The following is a 26,037-nucleotide window of genomic DNA, read 5'->3' on the forward strand; positions in this document are numbered from 1 at the left end:
TTATATGTTGAAGTATTTTTGTAAAAAGAAATCACCATAGACATCATGTGACACCATATCTACATTTGCAGTGTTCATATCAATGTTGTTGGCTCAAAGTCCATTATGAGCATTATAAGATGGTTATCTATGGTGTGTATAATTTATGAGCATTAAAAGATAGTTATCTATGGTGTGTATAATGCAGATCACAGAGGCTCTGTGTGTATTCTTCTAACCTCCAGCGCAGATCGATGATGATCCTGATGCTCTGTTCCAACTTCCTCCTCCGTGAGTGATGTCAAGGAGGCTTGAGTAACAGACCTGCGCACTTCACGGGCTCTTTTGGACCTTAAAGCACCATTCAGCACTAAGGACATCTCATCCGGGTCCAGATCTTCCAGACTCACACTGAAAAAAAGTCAAACATACATTGTTATTGCATGACATGATGCAACAAGTCAGACAAGTTTTCATTATGTCCTCTGATCACTATCATTACAGAGCACCGCGAAATTATAAGTTCCACAGGACACCTGCAATAACATAAACAGACCTGCACACATGTAAACACATACAGACTCATGACCTCGCAGTTTTAAGCTTACTCTTTTCTCGTCCTGTGGTTGATCTGAAGTCCGATTTGTTTAAACTAACAGGAGAAAATCTCACACTGAAATAGAACGTTAGCTCTGTATTGCAGAGACCTATGTATGTCTGTGTGTGTGTGTGAGTGTGTCTTCACGGAGTACATTGGCACTGGCTGGTAGTGACCTCACAATAATAGTCCACAGAGTGACACAGTAGAGGCCCTATATAAGTGGACGAGTGTGTGTGTGTGTGTGTGTGTGTGTGTGTGTGTGTGTGTGTGTGTGTGTGTGTGTGTGTGTGTGTGTGTGTGTGTGTGTGTGTTTATGTGAGAGAAATCAATAATGGAATAATGGAATAAAAGACATAATGGATTAAAAAAAGTATGTGAATGGTCTACTATGTTGCATCTTAAGCGCTTTTTAAAGTCATCAACATATGCCATAAAATAAAACGAAAAAAAAAAGATCATTACTGTCGCATAGCCAGACCCTCAGACTGACAGCAGATGGTCTGAACTCCATAGCAGCTTTCATTGTGTCTGGACCACCCAAAAGGAGTGACCGACAAGAAAAGCCACCAATCAAAGTTCATTTGGTTCAGCTTCATGTTTAGTGGAGGGATAATAAAGTGTCTACACTTATATTAAAACTTATAGACACCTTGATAATCTTGATACGTGCTTATTGTTGCATCTAAAAGCATTTATCTTTCTTTATAAAGGAGGGAGTTTGGCATCACAACTTTTTTTGCATTGTTAAAGACACAGTATGTAATTTTCGCTAATAGTTGGCATGTACTCTACCTGGCAAAAGTCTTGTCGTTAATCCAGTTTCATAAGCAACAAATAATAACTTGAGTTCTAGCTGATCATTTGGAAAAGTGGCAGAAGGTAGATTTTTCAGATGCATCCTAATCATCACAAATACAGCAGAAGACCTATTGGAACCTGCATGGACCCAAAATTCTCACATAAATCAGTCAAGTTTGGTAAAGGAAAAATCATGGTTTGGGGTTACATTCAGTATGAGGGCGTGCAAGAGCTCTGCTGCGTGGATGCAACATCAACAGCCTGAGTTATCAAGACATTTGTGCTGCCCATTACATTACAAACCAAAGGAGAGGGCAAATACTTCAGCAGGATAGAGCTCCTTCTCATATTTCAGCCTCCACATTAAAGTTCCTAAAAGCAAAGAAAGTCAAGGTGGCCCAGGATTGGCCAGCCCAGTCACCAGACATGAACATTATTGAGCATGTCTGGGGTAAGATGAAGGAGGGGGCATTGAAGATGAATCTAAAGAATCTTGATAAACTCTGAGAGTCCTGCAAGAATGCTTTCTTTACTATTTTAAATGACTGAAGTTATTTGAGTCATTGCAGAGATGTATGAATGCAGTCCTCTAAGCTCACGGGAGTCATAGACAATACTAATAATTTTTTTTCACAGCACCATTACTTCATATTCTATACTGCACATTATTTCAGTTAAGCAACAAGACTTTTGTCTCAGCAAAGTGAGACCTTACAGTCCTAATAAAATAATTAAAAATCAAGGCATGATCATATTTTATTTTGGTAAAATAAGCGTAATCTAGAGGCCTTTCCCTTTCATATAAGCCACTTCTGATATCAAATGATCAACTAGAATTTATTATTTGTTAATTATAAGTTCATTGTTAGTTTGAAATTTATTATTAGTCAAAATTTGTTGTTCCTAAAAGTTGGACAGACGACAAGACTTTTGTCAGGTTATGTATTCACAACAAATAAAGGCATACACTGATAATGCTGACTGAGTGTGGTATCATGGGAGTTGTGGTCTTTATTACATCCAATGGGACTTTTGCATAAGTAAAACATTCAAAACTAAAACTATAAAACCAAACTGGAAATCAAGGGTCATTAGCATGGCCACACAGGACATGTGTCACTAGTTAAAATTGCTTAATTCTCTGGATTTGTACATTCTTCAAAACATCTTACCCACATAATGGCGGTATAAACAAAATACATAACATTTCAATTTTTTTTTTATATTGTAATGACAGAAGTCATACATATTGTGCAGTTAAAGACACAAAAACACACATCTCTAGGAAATCTTGTTCAATTCAGCAGTTATGTTGTTTTTAAATAATAATAATAAAAAAACAAGTTATTTACTTTATGTTAAGTTTTCAGTTCTTATGGTCTCAAAATCGGGGTCTGATTACCAGTTACTTATTTGTTTGAAGCTTTCACTGCACTAATCAAATTGACAATCACAATCCCTAATATCCATCAAATATTTTGAGGGGGGACATGTACAGTAGATTGAGTGAGTGGGCAGAATTGTAGCCCTGGCCTAGCCTTGATAATTCTCTTCTTCCTGAGCCAGAAACTGGGCATTTTAATGTTTCAACTATTTAAAGTAAACTCAGTGAGGCAGTCATGTGTGCAAAAGTTGTTGCTGTTTCTGGTTAAAAAAAAAAAAAAAAAAAAAAAGTTGCTTGCTTTGACTTCATGCCTGGTGGTCATGCATTTATGCTTCTAAAGTGTTGTAGCCTGCAGTATGCTATTTAGTATGCATACTCACTGTATTGCCAAGTGCTGTAGAAAATGTTCCTGTAGTAAACCATGTTGTGGCGCCAGCATAGGCTATTTTGAAGAAGGTTCTTGTGTTTGCTACTGTATAGCCTCAGGTCATGTGTGTTCTCAATCCAGCCCGGCATCTAGTGTTTCTCTTCAAAAGCTTGTTTTGAGTTTCCCATCTAAATGACTGACAACCAAATATGCTCATGTATGTTTTTGAAAGAGCAGAGGATTTTAATTGACTTGAAACCCTCCCAAATGATTTGTTGATGCATGCATGTGATGTTCATGGGGCGGCACGGTGGCTCAGTGGTTAGCACTGCTGCCTCACAACAAGACGGTTGCTGACATTTCTGTGAGGAGTTTGCATGTTCTCCTCGTGTTCGCATAAGGTTTCTCTATGTGCTCTGGTTTCCCTTACAATCCAAAGACATGCGCTAAGTGTAGGTGAATTGGAGAAACTTAATTGGCCATGGTGTGTGTGTTCTTGTATGGGTATGGGTATGGGTGTTTCCCAGTACTGGGTTGCAGCTAGAATAATTGGCAGTTCATTCTGCAGTGGCAACCCCTGATAAATAAGGGTTTAAGACAAAGATTAATGAATGTGCTGTTTATCAATGAATAGCCTTGTGTTACTCCAATACAGTACAGACACATATCCTCTTTCTTTCACATAGATTCATATCATCTCCACTTGATTAAAACTTCTTAATTGGTGCTTAATTATGGTGAAAATTGTGATTTTCAATGCTTTAGCTAATTTGTTCAATCACTTTCTTTGTTATTGAACTCAAGATATAATGCTATATATGGAAACTTTTATGTTCATACATGTTTTCATGTCCATCCTGGTGTACTACAAAATCTGAGCAGAAACTGGAGAAGAGTTGGAGTTATTTTACTTTTATTCATTCCTTCATTTTCTTTTCGACTAAGTCCATTTTTTAATCCGGGGTCGCCACAGTGGAATGAACCACCAACTTATCCAGCAAGTTTTTACGCAGTGGATGCCCTTCCAGCCACAACCCATCTCTGGGAAACATCCACACACACTCATACACTATGGACAATTTAGCCTACCCAATTCACCTGCACCGCATGTCTTTGGACTGTGGGGGAAACCGGAGCACCCAGAGGAAACCCACATGAAGGCAGGGAGAACATGCAAACTCTACAAAGAAACGCCATTGAAGCCGAGGCTCGAACCAGCGACCTTCTTGCTGTGAGGCGACAGCACTACCTACTGCGCCACTGCCTCGCCCCTATTTTACTTTTATAAAAAATTTAAAGTTCTAGGGGTGCCAATATTGTAAAAAAAAAAAAAACAGTTCTTTCAAAACAATCAATCTTTTTTTAAGTGATTCGTATAAATTAAACTTTAGAATTCAACGAAGGTTTGATTTTTGAGAATTTCTGAAGTGTGATGTATAAATGATAAACAATGCAGATTTATCTACAGCCAATGATGCTGATTATTTTTTCAGTTGCTGAATTTTATTTTTAAATTAATGAAAAGTGACTAAAGACAAAATTTAAATATGTAAAATTCACATTCAGCCTTTTTTTTTTTTACTTTTAACTTGTATAAATTAGTTCTATTAGCTGGTTGGTGTCTGCTTATAAAAGTATGTTTAATATTTATTATATAATTTTTAAATTCTAGGGTAAAAAATTATATTCTTTTAAGATGTATAGTCATGTGTGTATTAAAAATCCTGATAGAAAGTATATCATGGATTTCACAAAATATTCATTCATTTTCTTTTCGTCTATTTATTAATCTAGGGTCGCCACAGCGGAATGACCCACTGAACTTATCCAGCATATGTTTTGTGCAGAGGAAGCCCATCCAGCAGCAACCCATAACTGGGAAACATCCATACACACTCATTCACACACATACACCACCCTATACCCAATTCACATATAGCGCATGCCTTTGGACTGTGGGGGAAACCGGAGCACCTGGAGGACACCCATGTGAATATGGGGAGAACATACAAACTCCACACAGAAATACCAACTCACCTAGATGAGGCTCGAATAAGCTTGCTGTCAGGCGATTGTGCTACCCACTGCGCCACTGTGATTCACCCCCCTCACAAAATATTTAGCGGCCTAATAAAATACATCTTGAAAATTTGCATATAAGAATGAATTGTTGTCAAAGTAATACATAAGATTTAATTTAGTGCTGGGTAAAGATTAATCAAGACTAATCGCATCCAAAATAAAAGTTTGTTTTGACATAATATATGTGTGTGAATTGCACTTATCTATTATGTATATGTGATTCACACACTTACATATAAACAAAACTATACAAAACAATGTCGTTACATAGATATTTAAATTTATATGTAATTAGTTTCATATGCACAAATATTTTATATGTAAATATAAATAAACATTTTCTCAAATACATGCATACATGTGTGTATTTATATAAATATACACAATACACACACTTAAATTACATCAAAACAAACTTTTATTTTGGTTGCGATTAGTCACGATTCATTTTTTCCCAGCACTAATTTGATTATATATTTCCGTCACAGTAATAATTTCACCTGCGTGTGTCATTGGGTGGATACCCCTGCGCCACGGCTCCAGGCTCCCAGCTGTGTCTCCTCCAGGGGTCGATTGAAGTCAGGTGACGAGTAACAGGGGAGCGTAGGGTCACATGAGCCGGGTCGATAGACATCGGTGGAGAGCAGTGAGAAGGGGAGAACGACAAACATGAAGGACGAGGAGAGGGAGGAGGAGAGCTCGACATCTGGATTTAATAAGTGAGAGAAAGAACACGATAAGTCCACAAGAGAACAATTCATGCTGAATTACTGGAACATACATAAGTCGCTCTGAACAGAAACTAATAAGCACATATTCATACCGTGTCCATAAGGTCAGGCAGATCCTCAGGGCCCATACTCGGTTTATAGAGTCCCTGCTCCACCTACAGATCAAAACATGACATTACCGTTCTTTAATTGAGAATCTGCTTTAACAAATCTTTCAAAAACAAAATAAAATAAAAAAGTTAATATAAATTACACCTGTTACATATGTAAACTGCCATTACACAGATAAGTCAAGTGAAATATGATAGTATAAAACTTTTCACCACACATATTATTTAATTTTTTACATAACATCATAATGTTTATGTAACCTATGATCAGGGCCAGACGGAATCTGCGGACATTTTTTGCTATTTCTGCAGAGAATTTTGGTAAAAATCTGCGGATTTCTGCTGAATTATTTTGGGAGTATCCAGCGGAGTATCATAACTAAACCCTTAATATATATAATAAAAAGTAATAAATTACTGAATAAAAACTGAATAAATTCAGATTTACACATTTACTCAAGTTAAAAAACAGAATTAATAATGGGCTAAAAATCTGCGGAATTCTGCGCGCGCAGATTCCGTGTGGGCCTACCTATGATATTAATATCCTTTTGCCTTGTAGATGCACTTAGCTAATTTGGACTGGATGATAATTTTACCAACAATTGGCAATTATACAAGGACATGGAGTTGAGATTTGCTTTATAATATAACAATCATTTATGCAAGTGTAATGTATGCATGTTTACACTTAAATATCTGTTAATTAACAGTTTCCTTAGTTTGAAATTCACAAGTGTTTTCCATTTATTTTTTTATGAATGAATTGCATCATGTGATGTTGATCTCTGCTCTGTCGAATTGTGATGTTGAAAATTCAACTCTACAGTTTAATAAAGTGACTTTTATTGACCTTTTAAGTGGTTTGAAATGATATAATGTATAAAAAATTATATAGAGAGGAATAAGTCTGTGAAATAACAGAAAATTTACCATACTATACAACACCAACCCAGACATTATATCCCTTTAAACTATTAAAAATGCTCATGAAAGTAACTTTTTAAAAAACTTTTCAAGATTAAAACTTGTTGAAAGAGAGATCAGGGTCTCATATTGCAATTCAAAATCATAAAATACAAGAAAAAATACAGGAGACTGCTTATTTATAGATATTTTATCAGTGTCAGCATTAGTTGACCACAACTTTCATTCATTCATTCATTTTCTTGTCGGATTAGTCCCTTTATTAATCAGGGGTCGCACAGCGGAATGAACTGCCAACTTATCCAGCAAGTTTTTACCCAGCGGATACCCTTCCAGCCGCAATAACCACAACTTTATCCATTATACATTATATATTTTTATATAACATTATATATTTTTTTCTATATTTTACATTGACAGAGGCAAAGCAGTTTTCATAGTGTGGAAAGTTAATAACAGAAGTCATAAAAACCCTACATTAATTTAGCTAACACTTCAAAATAAACATATCTGTGAATAGAAACATGGTCTATTTACATAAAAAAAAGACAATGATGTACAACAGCGGGACAGCAGTAATTATGCTGGGTTCAATTCACACCAAATGTGGAGCATTACGTTACTCTCTCTATTTTTACATGTGATGTTTTTTACCCTTTAATTATTATGTCAAAGATGTGATTGAGTCAAATTATTTGTCTTTTGTCCATTTCGTGCTGCCTGGAATTGAATTTTATAGCAATTCAATTATTCCATTTATACTTTGTTCAGATGTTTTATTTTCTGTCAGTTATCAGGTTTTTGTCCTTTAAACAGTTGTTGACTGTGAAATAACTGAAACTTATTTGGGGTGTTGATATGGATATGCAATGCTGAGTTTGCACTTCGTCATTGCCTCACTTGCTCTAGATTACTCAGGGGATGTTTTTGTCTGACAAGCACTGAAGACATGATTAAGGCAAATTCCGTGTATTCTCTGCAAACGCATCACAAACTCTGCATCATTAATGCCAGTTGGCAGACATTGGTCTATTTTGGTCTAATAGAAATTTCTATTTTACTATTTGCTTGTTTACATTGACTTTGTGTGAAATTTACTTGTTCATTTACTTGTTCGAATGCTTAAATTTGCATTTGGTGTGAACCTAACATAATACAGTAAAGACCTCTCTGAACTTACTTTAGCTGTGTGTTTCCTTAAAAACAATTGCACACCTAAAAATGTTCTTCAGATAATCAGAATCAAGCGTTCAACAGCCTGCTTTATGTCATGGCCACATCACCACCACATGTGTGCATTATTTTCTAATAATTTAATGGCCGAATGTCAGTTATCCCTTACATAAATCATAAGTGACATATGGTAAATTATTATTTATAATAATAATAATAATTATTATTATTATTATTATTATTAATATTATTATTATTATTTTAAGTTATTATTTTAAGTTATTATTATTAGTACTATTATTATTAGTAGTAGTAGTATTATCATTGTCATTAATGTTATTATTATTATTATTGTTATTAATGTTATTATTATTATTATTATTGTTGTCAATAATGGTATTATTATTAATATTATTGTTATTATTATTATTATTATTATTATTGTCATTAATGGTATTATTATTATTATTATTATCATTATTATTATTATTATTATTGTCATTAATGGTATTATTATTATTATTATTATTATTATTATTGTCAATAATGTTATTATTATTAATATTATTGTTGTTATTATTATTATTATTATTATTGTCATTAATGGTATTATTATTATTATTGTCATTAATGGTATTATTATTATTATTATTATTATTATTATTATTATTATTATTATTATTAAACATAATTTACATATGAATGACAACATTTTACATTTTGCTTAAGGAAATCTGAGTGGTGCAAAACCTTGAAGGGTTACCAAGGCAATATTTGGTTGCTACAGTGCACTGATTGGTTTGTTTTCCAGTTGCTAATGTGTGCTGGGTTGTTGCTATGTAGCTGTTCGCGTAAATGAAAAGAGTCCACCCTTAACTCTGTAGATATGACTCCACTCTCTCCTTCCTTGCAAGTCTATGGGATTTCAACTTGTTTGCTTCTAGCTTACTCTTGCCCTAATGTGCCTATTCTACCAAATGTGACTCTAAGGTTTGTTTAACTTTGTACAGTCAGGTTTATTCAGTCACATAAAGTATTTGTGACTTTTAAACAACCTGTTGATTGCATGTTAATACAATTTATGCTATGTAGAGTAAAAAAAGTGTGTTATCTGATCTCATATCAGTGTTCACTTTATAAATAAAACTCCAGCATATGAGGGAATGCATCGAGTCATAAAAGCTGCCCGTTGCATGTTTAGAAAAGAAGTGTCGTAACATCACAGTGTTTTAGTTCAAATCCCTGGGAGTTTATGGAAAGTGAGTGATGTGTTTGGGAATAGTTTGAGTCTGTTTTTCACTCCGTGAGTCTGTTTGTCCCTTCGTTTAACCTCTCTCTTGTCTATGGTTATCGCATATTACATAACACTGTTTTGAAATCGTCTGGAGTGATTCCTCTTCCGTCCTTTTCCTTATTCTCATTCTATAACAAACGCATTGTCAAGCACATTCGTATAAAACCATTTCCTCTCAGTTACAATGGCCTCTGTCGCTCTAGTATTCCTGTTTGAAAATGAGTAATGCTCTGCAAATTATTTGTCTATGAATGTACACATTGCAAAGACAACAGGCTGAGATATGGTTATTACTTCTACACCACACCTTTGTGTGCAAGCACGTACGATGAGAGAAAGTGAGCTGTTTGCAGAACAGAGAATGTAGAGGTTTAGAGAGGTGATCGAAGAGGTGAAAGTTTGTTTATTTTCCAAACAACAAAACTGTCATTGCACTGTACAATTGTTTTGAGATATAAAACGTCTCATCAGAATTATCACAAAAGTTTATTTGAATGTTAAAAATCAGTACCAGACAGATAAAGCGTGGTTTACACCTAGAAATTGGAATTGGAAAGGTGTGATCAGATCCAATGTAGGCCCTATTTACACCTGGTATTAATATGATATTTTGTTGATTTAGTCATAAATAGACAACACTACCTACATCATTATGCGCTTGTCCACTTTCGACCACATCCAGAGGTGATTGAAAACAACCCTGCTGGCACAGAATGTCAACATGATGTCATATTGACATACCTCAATGTACCCCAACGTCGTGGGGACGTTGGATTTTGTTTGGAAATGAAAATCGGGTTGATGTCAGAACCCAACGTCAGGCCGACGTCAATGTCCACTGTCAAACGTCCAACCAAAAATCCACCAAATATCAATGTCTAATCATGTTACACCTTGAAGTTGTGTGGACGTTACCACCATGACATCTATCAGAGGTTGGACTTTGGTCACTTTTCAACACAACCTAAAATCAACCAAATATCAACGTAATTTGAGGTCAAAATAACGTTGCCTTCAGGCTAGTCATTGAATTTAGGTCACCTGACGTCATGACCTAAATCTAACCCAATATTAATAACGTCTTATGATGTTGTGTGCTTGCTGGTTAAAGACATACTGATCCAGTGACCGACCATTCATCTGGCCGATTTCAGCTGGTCTGTCCATATTTCCATATTTTTAAGGCCCTGGTATACTTCAAATTGAAATTAAAAAAATGAAATGACGTCATTTCAAACAAATATCAGCCAAAAAAAGTTATTTTTGAGTAACTTTGAGCTACCTTTGAGCTACCACACTGCAAAAAAATGTTTTTCTTTATAAGAGGTTTTGTCTTGTTTCAAGTCCAAATATTAAAAAGATATTTTTAAGAGTTCACACTAGCTGATGATTGATTATAAAACTTGTTTGGCATGCTGTCCTGGGAGAGAGCCATGAGCTCATAAGATCCTCGAGCCCAGGGCTCCCTCCCATTTGCAAGGCGAGAGGGGAGTTTGAACTAAGGTAGATCTCGAGAACTCCCCTGCTGCAGTAGCTAATGAACAGATAGTGATTGCTCTTAAGAGATAACTACTTACAAGGAGCATGTCTATGGTGCCAATTTGGTATAGACACTTAACTTAAGTTGCATGTTTTAAGATGGTGGGAGGAAACACACGTGAGCATGGGGAGAATGTCTAAATTCTGAACAGAAACATTGGCTGGCTTGGTAAGGGTTAGAACTAGTAACGTTCTTGCTATGAGGCAACAGTGCTAACCACTGAGCCACCGTGCCACCCATCTGGGAAAGGAGAAGGAGTAGGGTGGAAAGAGGGGGTTTTTCAAAACGATGATGGCTGGTATATGGATCTTACAGTATTTATAGTAGTTTAGGAATCGTCTGATTGGTGAATCATAAATTGGATAATGTGGGACCAGCTGTAAGCAATCATAAGAACATCATCCTCTCGAAATTAGCTTATAAATATACTTCACAAATAAAGAAGCTTTATCTAGTCAGAAATATTGTATTGTTTTTTAATGTCCAAATTAATAATTTGTAATAATTTATTAATAATTGTTCAATTAATATTTTTTCATTTTGAAATAAATGACATTTTCTTACCCATCATTTTATTTAGCTTGTTTTAGGGTAAAACTCACTGCATTTTGAAATAACATTTCTAAAAACAAGACATTATTTTTTATCTAACTCACTTTTTACTTCTCAACAAAAAAAAAATTCTTGATTTAGTAACTTTAAGAAATTTGGAATAGAAACAAAATAAAAAGTCTAAGTAAGAAAAGCATTTTTGCAGTGCATCAGTCCATGGCAATATCATAATCAGGAGTGTTCTGAAGCTAAGCCTTCTTTGACGTGTGATTCACCCTCTCCTCCCACCCCCCAAATTAATATTTCAATCTATAGAGGTCATACAGGAAAACAACAACCAAAAACAATAAAACTACATGAACACACTGAGTAGCAGAGCTGGTACAGGTATATCCGCACCTGTACAATTGCTCATGGAAAGATTTTAAAGACGTACATATGACACATAATGTATGAGAAGCCCACTTCTACGTATTATCTATTTGTTTGATAACATCTGGAGTTGCCATTTAGTGTATGTCCAAACAGAAAACAATATAAAGATGTGGCATTTCTATTGGAGAATGCTGTTTGCCAGATGTTCTTCTCTCTCAGCTACCATCGTTGTGTTTAGGGGTACATATGAATTTTGGAGTCTTCGAAAGCAGTATGCCATCATCAGCCTACGTTTTTGCCCTCAAAAGAACGAAAAGAACTGTTTACTGGTAAACTGGTATACTGGGGACTTTATCAGCAGCACGGTCATTGACATCACAGAAATGCTCAAACTCACAGCTGCATGCTAACATGTCATTGCCCAACCTTTTCATAGTGTAAAGCAGAACTATGCACTTGTTTATTCCCCTATCCTATTACACACGCAGCTTGATTCAATCCAATCCCATACATGATGAAATCCTGATGGAGAATGCGCCCCTCAGCTGGTAAGAGCAGAGTTACCTCACCGAGCTGGACAGCAGCAGAAGCGAAAAACATCCTGACCAACTAGAGCACCATCAGCACATCATTTCCCTGTGCAAGAGCAGACCTCTGTGCTCCAGGTTAACCAACAGCAATAATTCTGACAGATTACTATTTTCAGTTTTAAAATGGAATTTAAATCGTTTTCTAAATCTTTCCTGTTAGAGTAAATGAATTCAGCTTGACAAAATAGCTTTCAGAGCGAGAATAAACATTAGTCGTGTTTCGGCTTTACCAGAACAAGATTAGGAAATAGCAGAAAATAAGTATCTATAAAATAATAGTGGGAACATATTTAATAGTAAAAAATATTTCATTAGCATATAAAAAAGAAAAGGTTAACGTTTTAAAACAAACAGTGTAAAATTACATTTTTTCTAAACAATGTTGTGGTTTTGGAAAAACTGCAATGTTTATTTTAATAATTAATATAAAAACAATCTATTTAATTTTATTAATTCTATATTAAATATAAATATAAATATATATATTTATAAATATATATATTCAAAAGACATCTATTATGTAGTAAAAAAAGAGCTACAGCGGTTTCCCTGGTTGCATCAAATTTCAGTGTTTTAACTGGAAATTTCACATTTCCCAAAAAGCTGATCTTGTTCTCTTATTAACATATAGAATGTTGAAGCATGGCTTCATTCACATTTTTTAATGCAATGTACATTCCTTTTGAAAATGAATATTTTTTATCTTTTTTTATAGTGAATATAGACAATAATCTTTGGTGCATTAAAACAAAACAGTTATATCCATTAGATTTTAGCCACCTACATCTTCAGGAACAAAGATATTATATTTATATTTAAATGGGTTTAAAAAAATAAACTACACAATGTCGGGCGAGGCAGTGGCGCAGTAGGTAGTGCTGTCGCCTCACAGCAAGAAGGTCGCTGGGTTGCTGGGTAGAACCTCGGCTCAGTTGCAGTTTCTGTGTGGAGTTTGCATGTTCTCCCTGCCTTCGCGTGGTTTTCCTCCGGATGCTCCGGTTTCCCCCACAGTCCAAAGACGTGCGGTACAGGTGAATTGGGTAGGCTAAATTGTCCGTAGTGTATGAGTGTGTGTGTGATTGTGTGTGGATGTTTCCCAGAGATGGTTTGCGGCTGGAAGGGCATCCGCTGCGTAAAAACTTGCTGGATAAGTTGGCGGTTCATTCCGCTGTGGCGATCCCGGATTAATAAATGGACTAAGCCGACAAGAAAATGAATGAATGAATGAATGAACTACACAATGTCAACTAAATTAGATATTTGCATAATTAGATTATATGCTAACTTTATTGTTGCATCCCTAATATATATATATATTATCCAGGGACTTGCCTGTCTTGACTCGGGACTTGACTCGGGACTTGAGGGCAATGAATTGAGACTTACTTGTGACTTGCCAAACAATGACTTGGTCCCACCTCTGGTATATATATATATATATATATATATATATATATATATATATATATATATATATATATATATATATATATATATATGTGTGTGTGTGTGTGTGTGTGTGTGTGTGTGTGTGTGTGTGTGTGTGTGTGTGTGTGTTTAACTTAAATTTACAACAGATTTAGAAATGCAGCTTTAACACAGACAAGAGTTATTCTCAACAACCAAGTCAGTTTGATTCAAAATCATTCCTGTTTGTAAGTGGATCAACTTATTTACCGAAAAGATCCAATTCCAAAAATGAGTGGAAGACACTGCGTATTTCAGATGCCTAAAGGTTCCCCAGAGAACTACAGCCAAATATGCAAGAACAAAGTAGCTAAATAATGACATTTGTAACAGCAACAATGACATATTTTTAAATAATAAAACAATTATGCAATTATGTATTATGCAAAAATGTTCACACTTGGAAGGTGTGGCCAAAAACAAAACAATTTCAGTCTCCATGTGTATCTGCACGACACAGATGTCAGAGCATTTAAAATTCCACAAGATCATCACAAGATTACCGATAATAATATAATCACATTATGTCACCATGAAAGCAGCCAGCTCATTTTTCTTTTCTCCTCCAGACACACGAGAACATCAACTTTCTGTCTTTTATACTCCCTCTTCCCCCTCCTGGGCCTCTCGTCCACTCCTCTCGCTGATATATTTACTTGGTCTTGCGTATTTTGCAATTTTCCTCCTCCGTCATCCTCCTTAACTTAAGAGTCTAGACCCAAATAATGAATAGATCAAATTACCACCGGCTCATTGCTCAACACTGGAAGTGGAACGGTGCATTTTTAAGGTAAAGCGTGTCATTTCTGCACCACAAGTAATGAAAATAATGACTGTTTTCCATCAGGTTTCCCCAAACACTTAGTAAGATAAACATCTTAGCAAGATAAACAAATTGTCTGCTTCAAGCACACCTCTGGATAGGTCAACATAGTTGGGATGCCTAAAAAAATCCAAATTGAGAGTTATGATCTCATATTGCTTACCATTTTAAATTAATCTGATAAATTTAGATTCAGTTAATTTCATAATTACTTTGTTGGGGTTTGATGGCAAGTCAAATGTTTTTTTATTTTGTGTTTAAAAAGAAATGCATCAGTTTATTCAGCAAGAATTAATCAAAAGTGACAGTAAACGCATGTACAAATTGTTTTTAATAAATGCTTTTCCTTTTTTATGTTTTACCACAGTTAAAATATTAAGTAGTGCAACTGCTTTCCAAAATGGATAATTAAACTTTTTTTCTTAGCATATTTAAGGGCACCTATTTTACCCCATTTTTAAGATTTAAGATAAGTCTTTTGTGAAGCGTCTTCTGTTATAATTGTACTGACATGCGGCTGTGCTGATGAATTACAAAGTGATTTTACTGTCGTTATTACAAACATGCACTGCTTTAGGAACATTTTTAACTTGTAAATCTCATTCTTGAGGTGCTGCTGATCACAGAGAGCTGAACAGATCTTTTAATCTCAGTTGCTTCGCGCAGGTCCTGTCTTGTGGATATGATTATACATGTTACTATGGAGACATGTTTATACGTTAATACGTGGCTGTCAAGCAATTCGGTGGGTGGGGAAACTGCACACCTACGTCACGTTGCAGTGGGCCTCAAAATGGGAGGGATTTGGATCCTATTTTAACATCAGGAAATTTAAAAAAAGACACTTATTGTGTTTTTATCACTCCAATATGATGCTTACAATTCCAATACGAATGGAGATATAGCTGGTGAAAATTCTGAATTTGAAATACCTAAAAATATAATACAAAAATGCCTTAAAAATGTAGAGATTTATAAAAGTGTAATTAATGTCGTTTAACAGTATTACTTTTTTACTGGTTGTTTTTTTTTTTTTTTTGACATGTTCACTGCTTTTTAAATATTTAAATTAAGTATATGCATCATTTGTGTGTATGGGACAATTTTTAAATATATTATTTTCTCTCAAATCTATTAGTGTATTAATGTTATATTTACTTTCATTTTTGTTTTTTTCTTTTTACTTTATAGTAAGAAATCAAATATAAAATAACATATTAGCAACATTAGCATTACTGTCAAATGGCCCTAAAGTAAAGTAAAGTAAAGTAAAGTAAAGTAAAGTAAAGTAAATCTTAAATGAAAAGTAAAACCTGCCTCTAATAAACCACAAAGCTTGTATTGTTTGGTCAACAACAAGTCAACAACTTTCTTTCCAAGGTTTCCTTTATGTTCTGCAATTTTCTTCCAGCCAATGTTTTAATATTCCCCTCCCTTCTTTCATAATCCACTGAAGTCATGTTCACGCCGGGTCCCTCTCCCAAAGAGCAAACATGCTGGACAATGGGAGAAAGGATTTGTACAGTGAGTCAGGGTGAACCACAGGTCGACTGCTGCATGTATGAGTGTGTGTACATATGTATGTGTGTGTATGTGTGTGTGTGTGTGTGTGTGTGTGTGTGTGTGTGTGTGTGAGTGTGTGTGTGTGTGTGTGTGTGTGTGTGTGTGTGTGTGTGTGTCGATTCAGTGATGACTGCAGGTGCATCACTGACACACAACACTCAGTCTGTGACTCAACCTAAATTGTCACCATTAGCAACTGAATTAGCATCCAGATTCTGACTTATTAACACAGCCTATGAGCTGTACTGCAGAAATGTGAGCTGATGCGTCTGTTTACAACCAATCAAAATGATTCATTTATTGACAGTCTGTATGTTTTTGTTTTTTTACTCTCGACACTACACTTAAAAAAAATTTATGTTTACTTAATGTTCAAACTACTTTAAAATGAACTGGGATAACACAATTATTGAGGGTTTTAGGGGACAACTTAATTATTTTATGTTGAAGCCACTGAAATTTGTAAAAACTAATGAGTTAACTTCATGTTCATGTTGAATCGATTGTGTGGAACAAACAGTGAAAGGTTGTTTGACAATAATGTTGAAAGCACTTGTCATTTTTTACATGATCTTTTGCTTTAAGGTTAAAAGCAAACAAACAAAAAACACAAAGTTATAAGAAATTAATATTAAGTTAGATTTAGGAACTATGTTATTTTGACATCCAAAAATGACGTGAAATGACGTTGATATTTTGTTAGTTTTATATTGTGTTGGAAAGTGACCAAAATCCAACGTCAAGCCAACATCTTAAACCAACATTATATTGACTTCAAACTGTGATATTTATTCATCAGGTATGGCAACCAAAGATAGACGTCATATAGACCAATTACCATGTTTGTAAACATTCAAGATGCGAGCGCAGGGAGGTGGCAGAAAAAAAACGGGGGCGCTAGCATGTACAGTGAGGGAATGACATCCGATGCGGTACAGAGTTTGTTGTTGTCTTAGTAATAAGTTATATTAATTACATATAATATATATTATTCACATAATGCTTTAAGCATATTATAACAGCTCGTCACCCAGTGATAAGCACAGTGATTCAACAAAATAAAGGTTAAATTGAGCGGCGTTCATCTTGCAGGTCCATTTGCGATAGCACCCTCCCAATGAATATTAGATAAGACGAAATGACCAAGCATCCAGCCCCAAATATACAATCTCACTGAAGCTTCAAGTGATTTTACAAGAGAGAAGTTAAAGGCCTACAAGTCTTTGGATACCAACAATGTTGTTCTGTGTGGACGCCTGCAGTTGGCATTAAAGCAGTGTGGTGTATGGTAAAAGCTAAGTTTTCTATTTTTGGGCTTTGAATTTGGCATCCTACCTCACAAAACGACACGTTTACTATTGCAGCCAGTCTTTTTTTGCGTCTGGGGAGCCGTGTGACGTCATGTGTGACATAGGTTGGTATTGGTAATTGGTCTATTGAAAACTTCCACACAACGTCAAGCCCCGTGCACACCGGGGCATTTTTGTCTCAAGTTTTCCGTCGACGTTTAAAGCCTCGTGACTTAATAAACATTTTTTAAGATACACCTCATGCTTATTTTTTTTGTTTTCTTTTTGGCTTAGTACTTTATTAATCAGGGGTCGCCGCAGCGGAATTAACCACCAACTTATGCAGCATATGTTTTATGCAGCGGATGTCCTTCCAGCTGCAACCAAACACTGGGAAACACCCACACACTCCTGCATTCACACACATACACTCCGGCCAATTTAGCTAATTCGGTTTATCTATAACACATGTCTTTGGACTGTGAGGGAAACTGGAGCACCCGGAGGAAACCCACGTGAACACGGGGAGAACATGCAAACTCCACACAGAACACTGACTATTTTTCTAACTGACTAAATTACTATATTTTATCTTTAATGGGCATAAAAAATAATTAAAGAAATAAAATAAAAAACGACTAAAATTAAAAAATTTAATGAAATTAAAATATATATTTTTTGTTTTTACAATTTTATGTCATTTAATCTATTTTTTCTCTGATTTGCAAATAAACACTGAATTAAGAGACATAAACAGAGAAATTCACAACAAAGAGTCACAATTGCAATATAAAGTAAAAAATTGCCTCGCTCTTTTATACATTGGTGAAAACAAACATTTTTATTCCCAAAAAACACAAGTATATTTATGTTACTCATATACTAATATTTAACATAGGCAATAGACTCTTTTCACAGACTGTAACAACATAACCGCTGTTAGCATACAATGAGTATAATCTAAAAAAAAATCTAGTACATTTTTTTTTTGTCATTTATTTGTCATTTTATAGACATTTATAATCTAGGCACTGAATGACAGAAAATCTGCTGTTATTGGTGCTGTGTCTACATTTCTAATGCAATAATCAGAAATTTAGCATAATGATTAGTCTAGATTTTTTCCTCTATAAAAGTCACAGAAATGCTATCAAATATTACAGTACACCCTACTGCACCCCTGAGAAATTGTCAGGAGATCACAAAAGACTTTTGAAATAATTTTGGGCTCTTTTCTGGAGTATCTACCTTCCATGTCTTTTCCGTTGCATGTTTTTAAGTTATTTAATTGTTTGTTTGTTTATTTATGTATTAATTCTCCTCTGATATTGATTTTATTTTTCTAAAGAAAATAGGTATGTAATGATTTGTTCTACGATTTGTTTTACAAATATATAAAAACAAAACTTTTCGTTTGATCTGTAGTCAACAGAGAAAAAAATCTTAAGGGGCTACTATTATTGACTTCAAATTATTTTTTAAAAAAAAGTAAGAAAATAAAAAAATGAAAACAGATTCCATTCAAGTGAAACTGAATGAAATGACTTACTCCAAAAAAGCTATAATTTAAAATGATTCAAAAAGAATTAAACAAAAATTTAAAAAATGTAACACGGGCTAATAATTTTGCTGTCAACTACATTACATAATATTGTTATTACATTGGTTATTATTACACATAATTTACATGATCCACCTCCGTCATGTGAGCTTGTGGCACAGAATAATAATAATGGCAGAGCAGCACGAGACTGAACTGTGCAGGTTAGATGTACAACACTTGCACAGTCAGTCTTCTCAGTTAGAGCCTCCTATTCAGTCAAGGAAAATTACAAATTATTCAACATTTTAAATGGAAGTTAAAGAAATGGCTAAAAGTGAATCAAGTTTGCACTCATGTAATTTTTCTCTCTTGTTTTTTAAAACATTTTTATCAAATTTTTTAAAAACTTTTTTGTAAGTCATTTTATTGCTATTGTATGTATAATAATGGGTTTTTGATGCTGGACTGCGATTTTTAAATCTGGCAGAGGGCAACAGTTGAAAATTAGCCATTAGGCCTAACTCTGATTTTTTTTTTTTTACAGTTTTACTTGATTAATGAGCATCGTCCCTGTTAAATAAAATAAAATACCTAAAATAAAATAGAATAAGTGTACAGCCTATGACAACTTCTGCTTCTAAGATCTTCTGAAAAGGGTCCACAGAGAGTGAAATTCTTCAAAAATATCAGATAATTCATTTTATTGTCCTTTTTTTCCAGCAAGATGTGTCCTATCGCCACCTTATTTGCTGCTGTCAGTAACCAAATGACCATAAACATGCCCTCCACCCCCTTTCCTTCCTCACCCCCGACTCTATTTATCTCCTCTTCCTTTTCTTATTCGCTGTGAAGGAGGCCGCATGCAGTCTCAGAGGGGGTTCTGAGTAATACTTACTGAATGCTAACTAATGACTAGATCTGTGTTAGTCAAAGTTGAGAGGTTTCTTGTTACAGTGAACTTTGATCAGCCTAAGATAAACTGATAAAAAGAACTTCCGGTTCTCAAATATACAGCACACAGCACATCATGTTTAAATAATCTCAGGAATCACTGTCAAGTCTTAGGGCCAAGAAAGGTCAAAAGATCAAATGCAAGGACACTTTTATCAAGGGAATGAAGTCACTTTAAAAAGGTCTATCAACAGAAATCAATAATCACAATCAGATCGAGCGTTCCTGAGAAATTAGCCAAATGAAACTGCAACTTTAAATCAGTTCCAGAAAAGCATTCCCGTCATATGCGTAGCATGAAGGAATGAGAGATACCTTGTTTATGACATGCTGACTTCTACGGTACTCAACCCCCTCGACACACACACGCAATGACGCTGTTGACAACAACTGCTGTGTTTACACACTTGAGATTCAGGCCACACACATTAATGAGTTGACTCTTGTTAAAAGTTTTCCCATTTCTTATCTCCTTATATGTCATTTGTTTGCTATTTAGACTTTAAAAAGTACTGGGTCCCACAGAAATTCTTCATGTTGTTCCAACATAAATCAATAAAATTTACTTAACCATTTTTACAAAATTTAAGTGGATTGTAAATAAAACCATTATGTTGTCCGCCCCTAAAAAAACTTTGAATTGTGTTGTTTTAACTCATTTTAAATAGTTAAAAATTTATTTTCTTCAGTAATTTAAAAGTACCATAAGTTTATTTTAACATCTGTTTTAACACCCCCCCCTTCCCTCCCCTCCCCAACTGCGGCAGTTAGAACAGACTTTAAATAGATGTTACTCTTATAAATCCAGTAAATACAGATAAATAATATAAACTCAATAATTAAAAAAGCACACATAAAGAAAATAATAACAAACAAAATAACATCCATTCATTCATTTCTTTTTCAGCTTATCCGGAGCACCCGGAGGAAACCCACGCGAACGCAGGGAGAACATGCAAACTCCTCACAGAAACACCATCTGAGCCAAGGTTCGAACCAGCAACCCAGCGACCTTCTTGCTCTGAGGCAACAGCACTACCTACTGCGCCACTGCGTCACCAGTTCACACTCATACACTGTGGACAATTTAGCTTAACCAATTCACCTGAACTGCATGTCTTAGGACATGTGGGGGAAACCGGAGAACCCGGAGGAAACCCACTCACATGCAGGGAGAACATGCAAACTCTACGCAGAAATGTCAACTGACCCAGTCGAGGCTCGAATCAGCGACCTTCTTGCTGTGATGCGACAGCACTACCTACTGCACCACCGCATCACCGTAATAAAATAACAATGAAAAAATAATAATACATAAATAAATCAAATAAGATAATAAGACTTTTACCGTGCATCTCACTACAATGACAGAAAAAGTCATTTTCTGAGTGTTACCTTGCTATAAAAAACAAATTCCACACAAATCTTTTATGTTGTCTCAACACAAATTGATTATGTTTACTTAATTGTTTTAGTAGTTAAAAACATTTTGCATTTCTTCATGTTTCTTATTAATGTAAACAATAATAAATACGTAATAATGATGATTATGATGATGATTATAGAATTGATGACAATAATAAACTAAAACAAATATAAATAAATATAAAATATAAATAAAATCCGACAAAACTTTAAAATGACATTTTGTATGTTCACAATTAGGCAACCATTTTCAAGGTATACTGCGGTTTGGAACAGTCAAGGTTTTAAAACCACCAAACATTTCTGCTATACCGTTCCTACAGTATATGTAAGACTTTTTAATTACATTTTATTGTTTTTGTTTTTAAGGACAACAGTACATTCAGCAGAAAGGATATCGAAAGATGCTATTTTAAATTGTAAAGAAATCTGTGTTTTTTAGACTAATGAAGACAGCAGAAGTCAATGATTGATTTGAACTATTTAGCCTGACATATTTACTGCACAAATTTTTTTGGATTTTACCCAGACATTTAAAAAGAATATATTTTAGAGCAGTAATCACAATACCGTGAAACCATGTTATTTTTACCGTTATCATATACCGTCAGAATCTTATTCCGGCTCATGCCTATTTACACCACTATCCAGAAACACACACACAAAAACATGTTTGCTGTTTGTTAAAAAAATTAAAATAAGCTGAAACAACACAATTCTTGAGTTTTTAAACAACTTAATTGTTTTATGTTTAATCCACTTCACTTTGTAAAATTCCTTCATGTTGTCCCATTGCAACACAAATTGATTGTGTGGAACCCAGCATTTTTTACAGTGCATATTTGTTTCTTTTATATGTCAAACACACACACTCATCTTTCACTTTCCCATTTCCACAGCAAATAAAGCTGCTGATCCTGCTTAGTTCAAGATCTTTTCTGTGTCAGTTTCACCCCTAACCTCTGCTTTCCCTGGTTCAATCCTCTTTGCTCATTCTCTCAGCCTCTTCTCTCTCCCTCTCTCTCTCTCTCTCTCTCTCCCTCTCTCCCTCTCTCCATGAAGTCATGTTTTTAAACAGAACTCCATAGGCAAGGAAACCAGCAGGTCCTCACAAAAGTCTCAGGTAGCACAGGGGCCCCTGGGGATTATAGTTATAGGGCCAGACACAAAGAGCTTTCTCTCTCACACTCAATTACACGTTCTCAACATCCAAAAAGCACTTCCTTCTCCTAATCCTTTTCTTCGCTCTTAACTGCTGTCATTGTCCGCTGAAGGAATAATACAGAACGTGTTACGCGCACACATGCACACGCACAATGAAGTGTTTAACACACATGGAATGACTAAACATGTTTGTTTCTCTGAACTGACAACAACACACATATAATTATACACTTATTTGTGTTTCCTTTTTATCGGTCAAGAAAAAGTAGGCTTAAACTTGTTAAAATATGTGTCCTAATGTTTTTATTATCCTTTCTCTTTATTTTGATAGTCTTAACTATCCCAAACGGTCTCAGAGAGTTTTACTGTTACAAAAACACCGTTCGTTATAACTTTGTGTGACTTACCTGTCCACTTTGATGATGTTCTGTTTTTCCTATCCTTTTGTGTTTTTCAATCAAAGTTTAAACTCCACTCGGACGCTCCTCGGTGTTTTCTTTCTCTTTAAAAGCCTTTAAAAACCTCTTGGTGTGTTCATTTCATCAAAGCGGCGCACACTAGATGTTTTCCGGGAAGTTTTCAATCATGACATTTCCAGACAAACTCCGGTAAAGTCCATCATCGCGGCTCGTTCGCCGGGAATTACACACACAGTGCTTGCTAAAGCAGCCTCTGACCAGAGGCGTGGCCACGCCCACATCAGTGACGACATCTCAGGTCCAGGTGTGCTAAAGCGGGATTGCATTTACGTCCATATCACTCAGAAAAGAGGCTTTATGACTGCGCTTTAAGAAAGAGACTGTAGGAAAATGCCTCGAAAAAATATGATTAATTTAGACTGTTTATCTATTAATTGGTCACCACACACTGTCTGTCAGGGCAGGGTTTAGTGATTTAGGGGCCCTAAGCAATTCGAGCCTTATGGGACCACCACGAAGTCCTACAGTAATATGCACTCTTCGTATTTGTATTTATTTAGCTGGCTTTTTCTTATATCACTCACTCTTACTTTCTATACTCTTATCTCAACAAAATTACATTTTACATTATAGTTACATTTTAAATTATTATTATTGTTATTTATTATTATTTTTTTGCTTAAAAAGGAGTTCACAACTAAAATAATGAACAAACTATTTGGTTTTATGTTGAATTTTCATCTGATTTGACTGCTGGACTGATCCATGATTGAGTTGTGGGGACACAATTGTGCAGATGTACTAATTAAGGTAAATTTGTATTTGTTAGACCCTTATTCTAGAAGAAAATGTCATTACAGATAATTTCTAAAAACTCAGGTATTCATTGTGGGCTCCCAGACTTCCTGGAGCCCTAAGCAGCAGCTTACACTCTCAGAAAAAAAGGTAGCCTATACACAGTGGTACAAATAATGTTCCCTATGGAACAGTTTTATATCTTTGTACTGTAAAAGTTATACCATATATGACACAGAAAAGAACTCTTGTTCTGTACCTTTTATGGTACAATTGAAATGAAGGTACACAATTGTTCTAAAAGCGTAATAAAAAAAAAGCGTACATAAGTGTTGGACAACTTCTTTATTACAACTTCTACTTTATTATCTATGGAAGTATTACAAAGGCAAAGTGGTTTTGAATAATTTTTAAAACATGAAAATATTAAAACATGAATCATCATTTAAAAGCATGTTTAATGAAACTTATAAACATTAATTATTATTAATATATATAAGTTCTATAATACAAAACAACTGGTAAAACAAAACTAAAGATATTGTAAACTAAACATTTAAGGCATTTTAAATTAACGTTTTCTAAGCATTTTCTGATAAATCTCCCCCTTTTGGCATTTAAAAATAAGTAAATTAAATTAACCTTTAAGTGATTACAAAGGTATTGTGTGTAAATCTGAGAAAAAAAAAGTTTTATATTGTACATGGGAGAATGTATTTCTGTAACATTTTTGTGAAAGATGTTGTGAGACGTTCAGCTAAAAAAAAAAAAAAAAAATATATATATATATATATATATATATATATATATATATATATATATATATATATATATATATATTGATTTGTTATATTTTGTACTTTCTTGTAAATGTAAAAGATGCATTCACACAAAAATAAACTTTTTTTAAAACATTTATTAAAAATGTGTTTAATGTTCTATATTTACTGTAAATAAATTGACACATTTTGGATATAGCAAAATGCCTTTAATTAGTTCCTGAAGGAACACATTTGACACTGTTAAGGTACAAAGTGTCTTGTCACTGTAGTTGTACCTTCATGGATCAGGTTTGTACCTTTAATGAAGGTAAAATATTGTATCTGCAGGTACATTTTGGTTTCCCATGGTACAAATCATGTCCTTAAGGTACAAACTGCAATGATACAAATTTGTTGCTTGGTCTTAAGGTACAATTCTGTTTCATAAAAAGGTAGTGGACTAGTGACAAGGGTTTCTACCTTCTTTGGTACAACAGTGAACCATTTTTTCTGAGAGTGTACTTATTGGATAAATCTGCCCCTACACACTATAAATAATGCTGGGATTCGTTCGGTTTCAACACACAATCGATTTGTGTTTAGACAACATGAAGGAATTAAGTTAACTTATTAGTTTTTTATTTAAGTGGATTGAACATTAAACAATTAAGTTGTCTGCTAAAAAAACTCAATAATTGTGTTGCTTCTGCTCATTTTAGATATGTAGTTTGAACAAACAACAAACAGAGTGTGCAGGCTATCTACACTCATAAACCAATGAATTAATTGGTTTGGATTGGATAGGATTTCAAAAACTACTCAATAAAAGAAACAGCTGGATTTTTGGACACGAGCATAACTACATAAAATACATTAAAATAATTTCCTTTTTAAATAATTAAAACATCAAATAATTTCCTAATTTCCTAAATGATTATTATTTCATATTTTACCATGATTTACCATATTTTTTTATTAATCATTTAATTAGATACTAATATTTTACATTTGGAACTTAGAGATAATTGAGAGTTTTCTCATTACTTATTAATTTTCAAATTAATTAGTAATAAAACAATAAATAATTTCCTAATTTCCTAAATTATTTTTAGTTCATATTTTACCATGACTTACCATATTTTTATTATTAATCATTTAATTTGATACTAATATTTTAAATTTGGATCTTAAGAGATAATTGGGTTTTTTCATTACTTATTAATTTTCAAATGAATTAGTAATAATAACTTATAATAATAATAATTTATGATAACTGATTTCTTTTGCCTTTTCCATGATGAAAGTATGTGGTTCAGCTGGGTGCAATTTAAACA

The 26,037-nt window shown here is 34.3% G+C and overlaps 1 protein-coding gene across 2 annotated transcripts in view; it reads right to left on the reverse strand.

The window, feature by feature from the left end:
* arhgef2a (Rho guanine nucleotide exchange factor (GEF) 2a) overlaps positions 1 to 23,385 on the reverse strand; it is a 118,157-nt gene extending 94,772 nt beyond the window's left edge. Inside the window, exons 1-4 of one of the 2 annotated variants that reach the window (NM_001423384.1) lie at positions 23,136 to 23,385; positions 6,035 to 6,097; positions 5,712 to 5,917; positions 219 to 390 (exon numbers count right to left, since the gene is read on the reverse strand). In NM_001423384.1, the coding sequence (NP_001410313.1) occupies positions 219 to 390; positions 5,712 to 5,917; positions 6,035 to 6,070 (414 nt within the window). In that variant the 5' untranslated portion in view covers positions 6,071 to 6,097; positions 23,136 to 23,385. Of the gene's footprint in view, positions 1 to 218; positions 391 to 587; positions 828 to 5,711; positions 5,918 to 6,034; positions 6,098 to 23,135 lie in introns of those variants that run through there. The other variant, XM_073930602.1, reaches the window with a different exon arrangement.
* Between the last annotated feature and the right edge of the window lie 2,652 nt (positions 23,386 to 26,037).

Source organism: Danio rerio, chromosome 19 (genome assembly GCF_049306965.1).
Source record: "Danio rerio strain Tuebingen ecotype United States chromosome 19, GRCz12tu, whole genome shotgun sequence".
Lineage (NCBI taxonomy): Eukaryota > Metazoa > Chordata > Actinopteri > Cypriniformes > Danionidae > Danio > Danio rerio.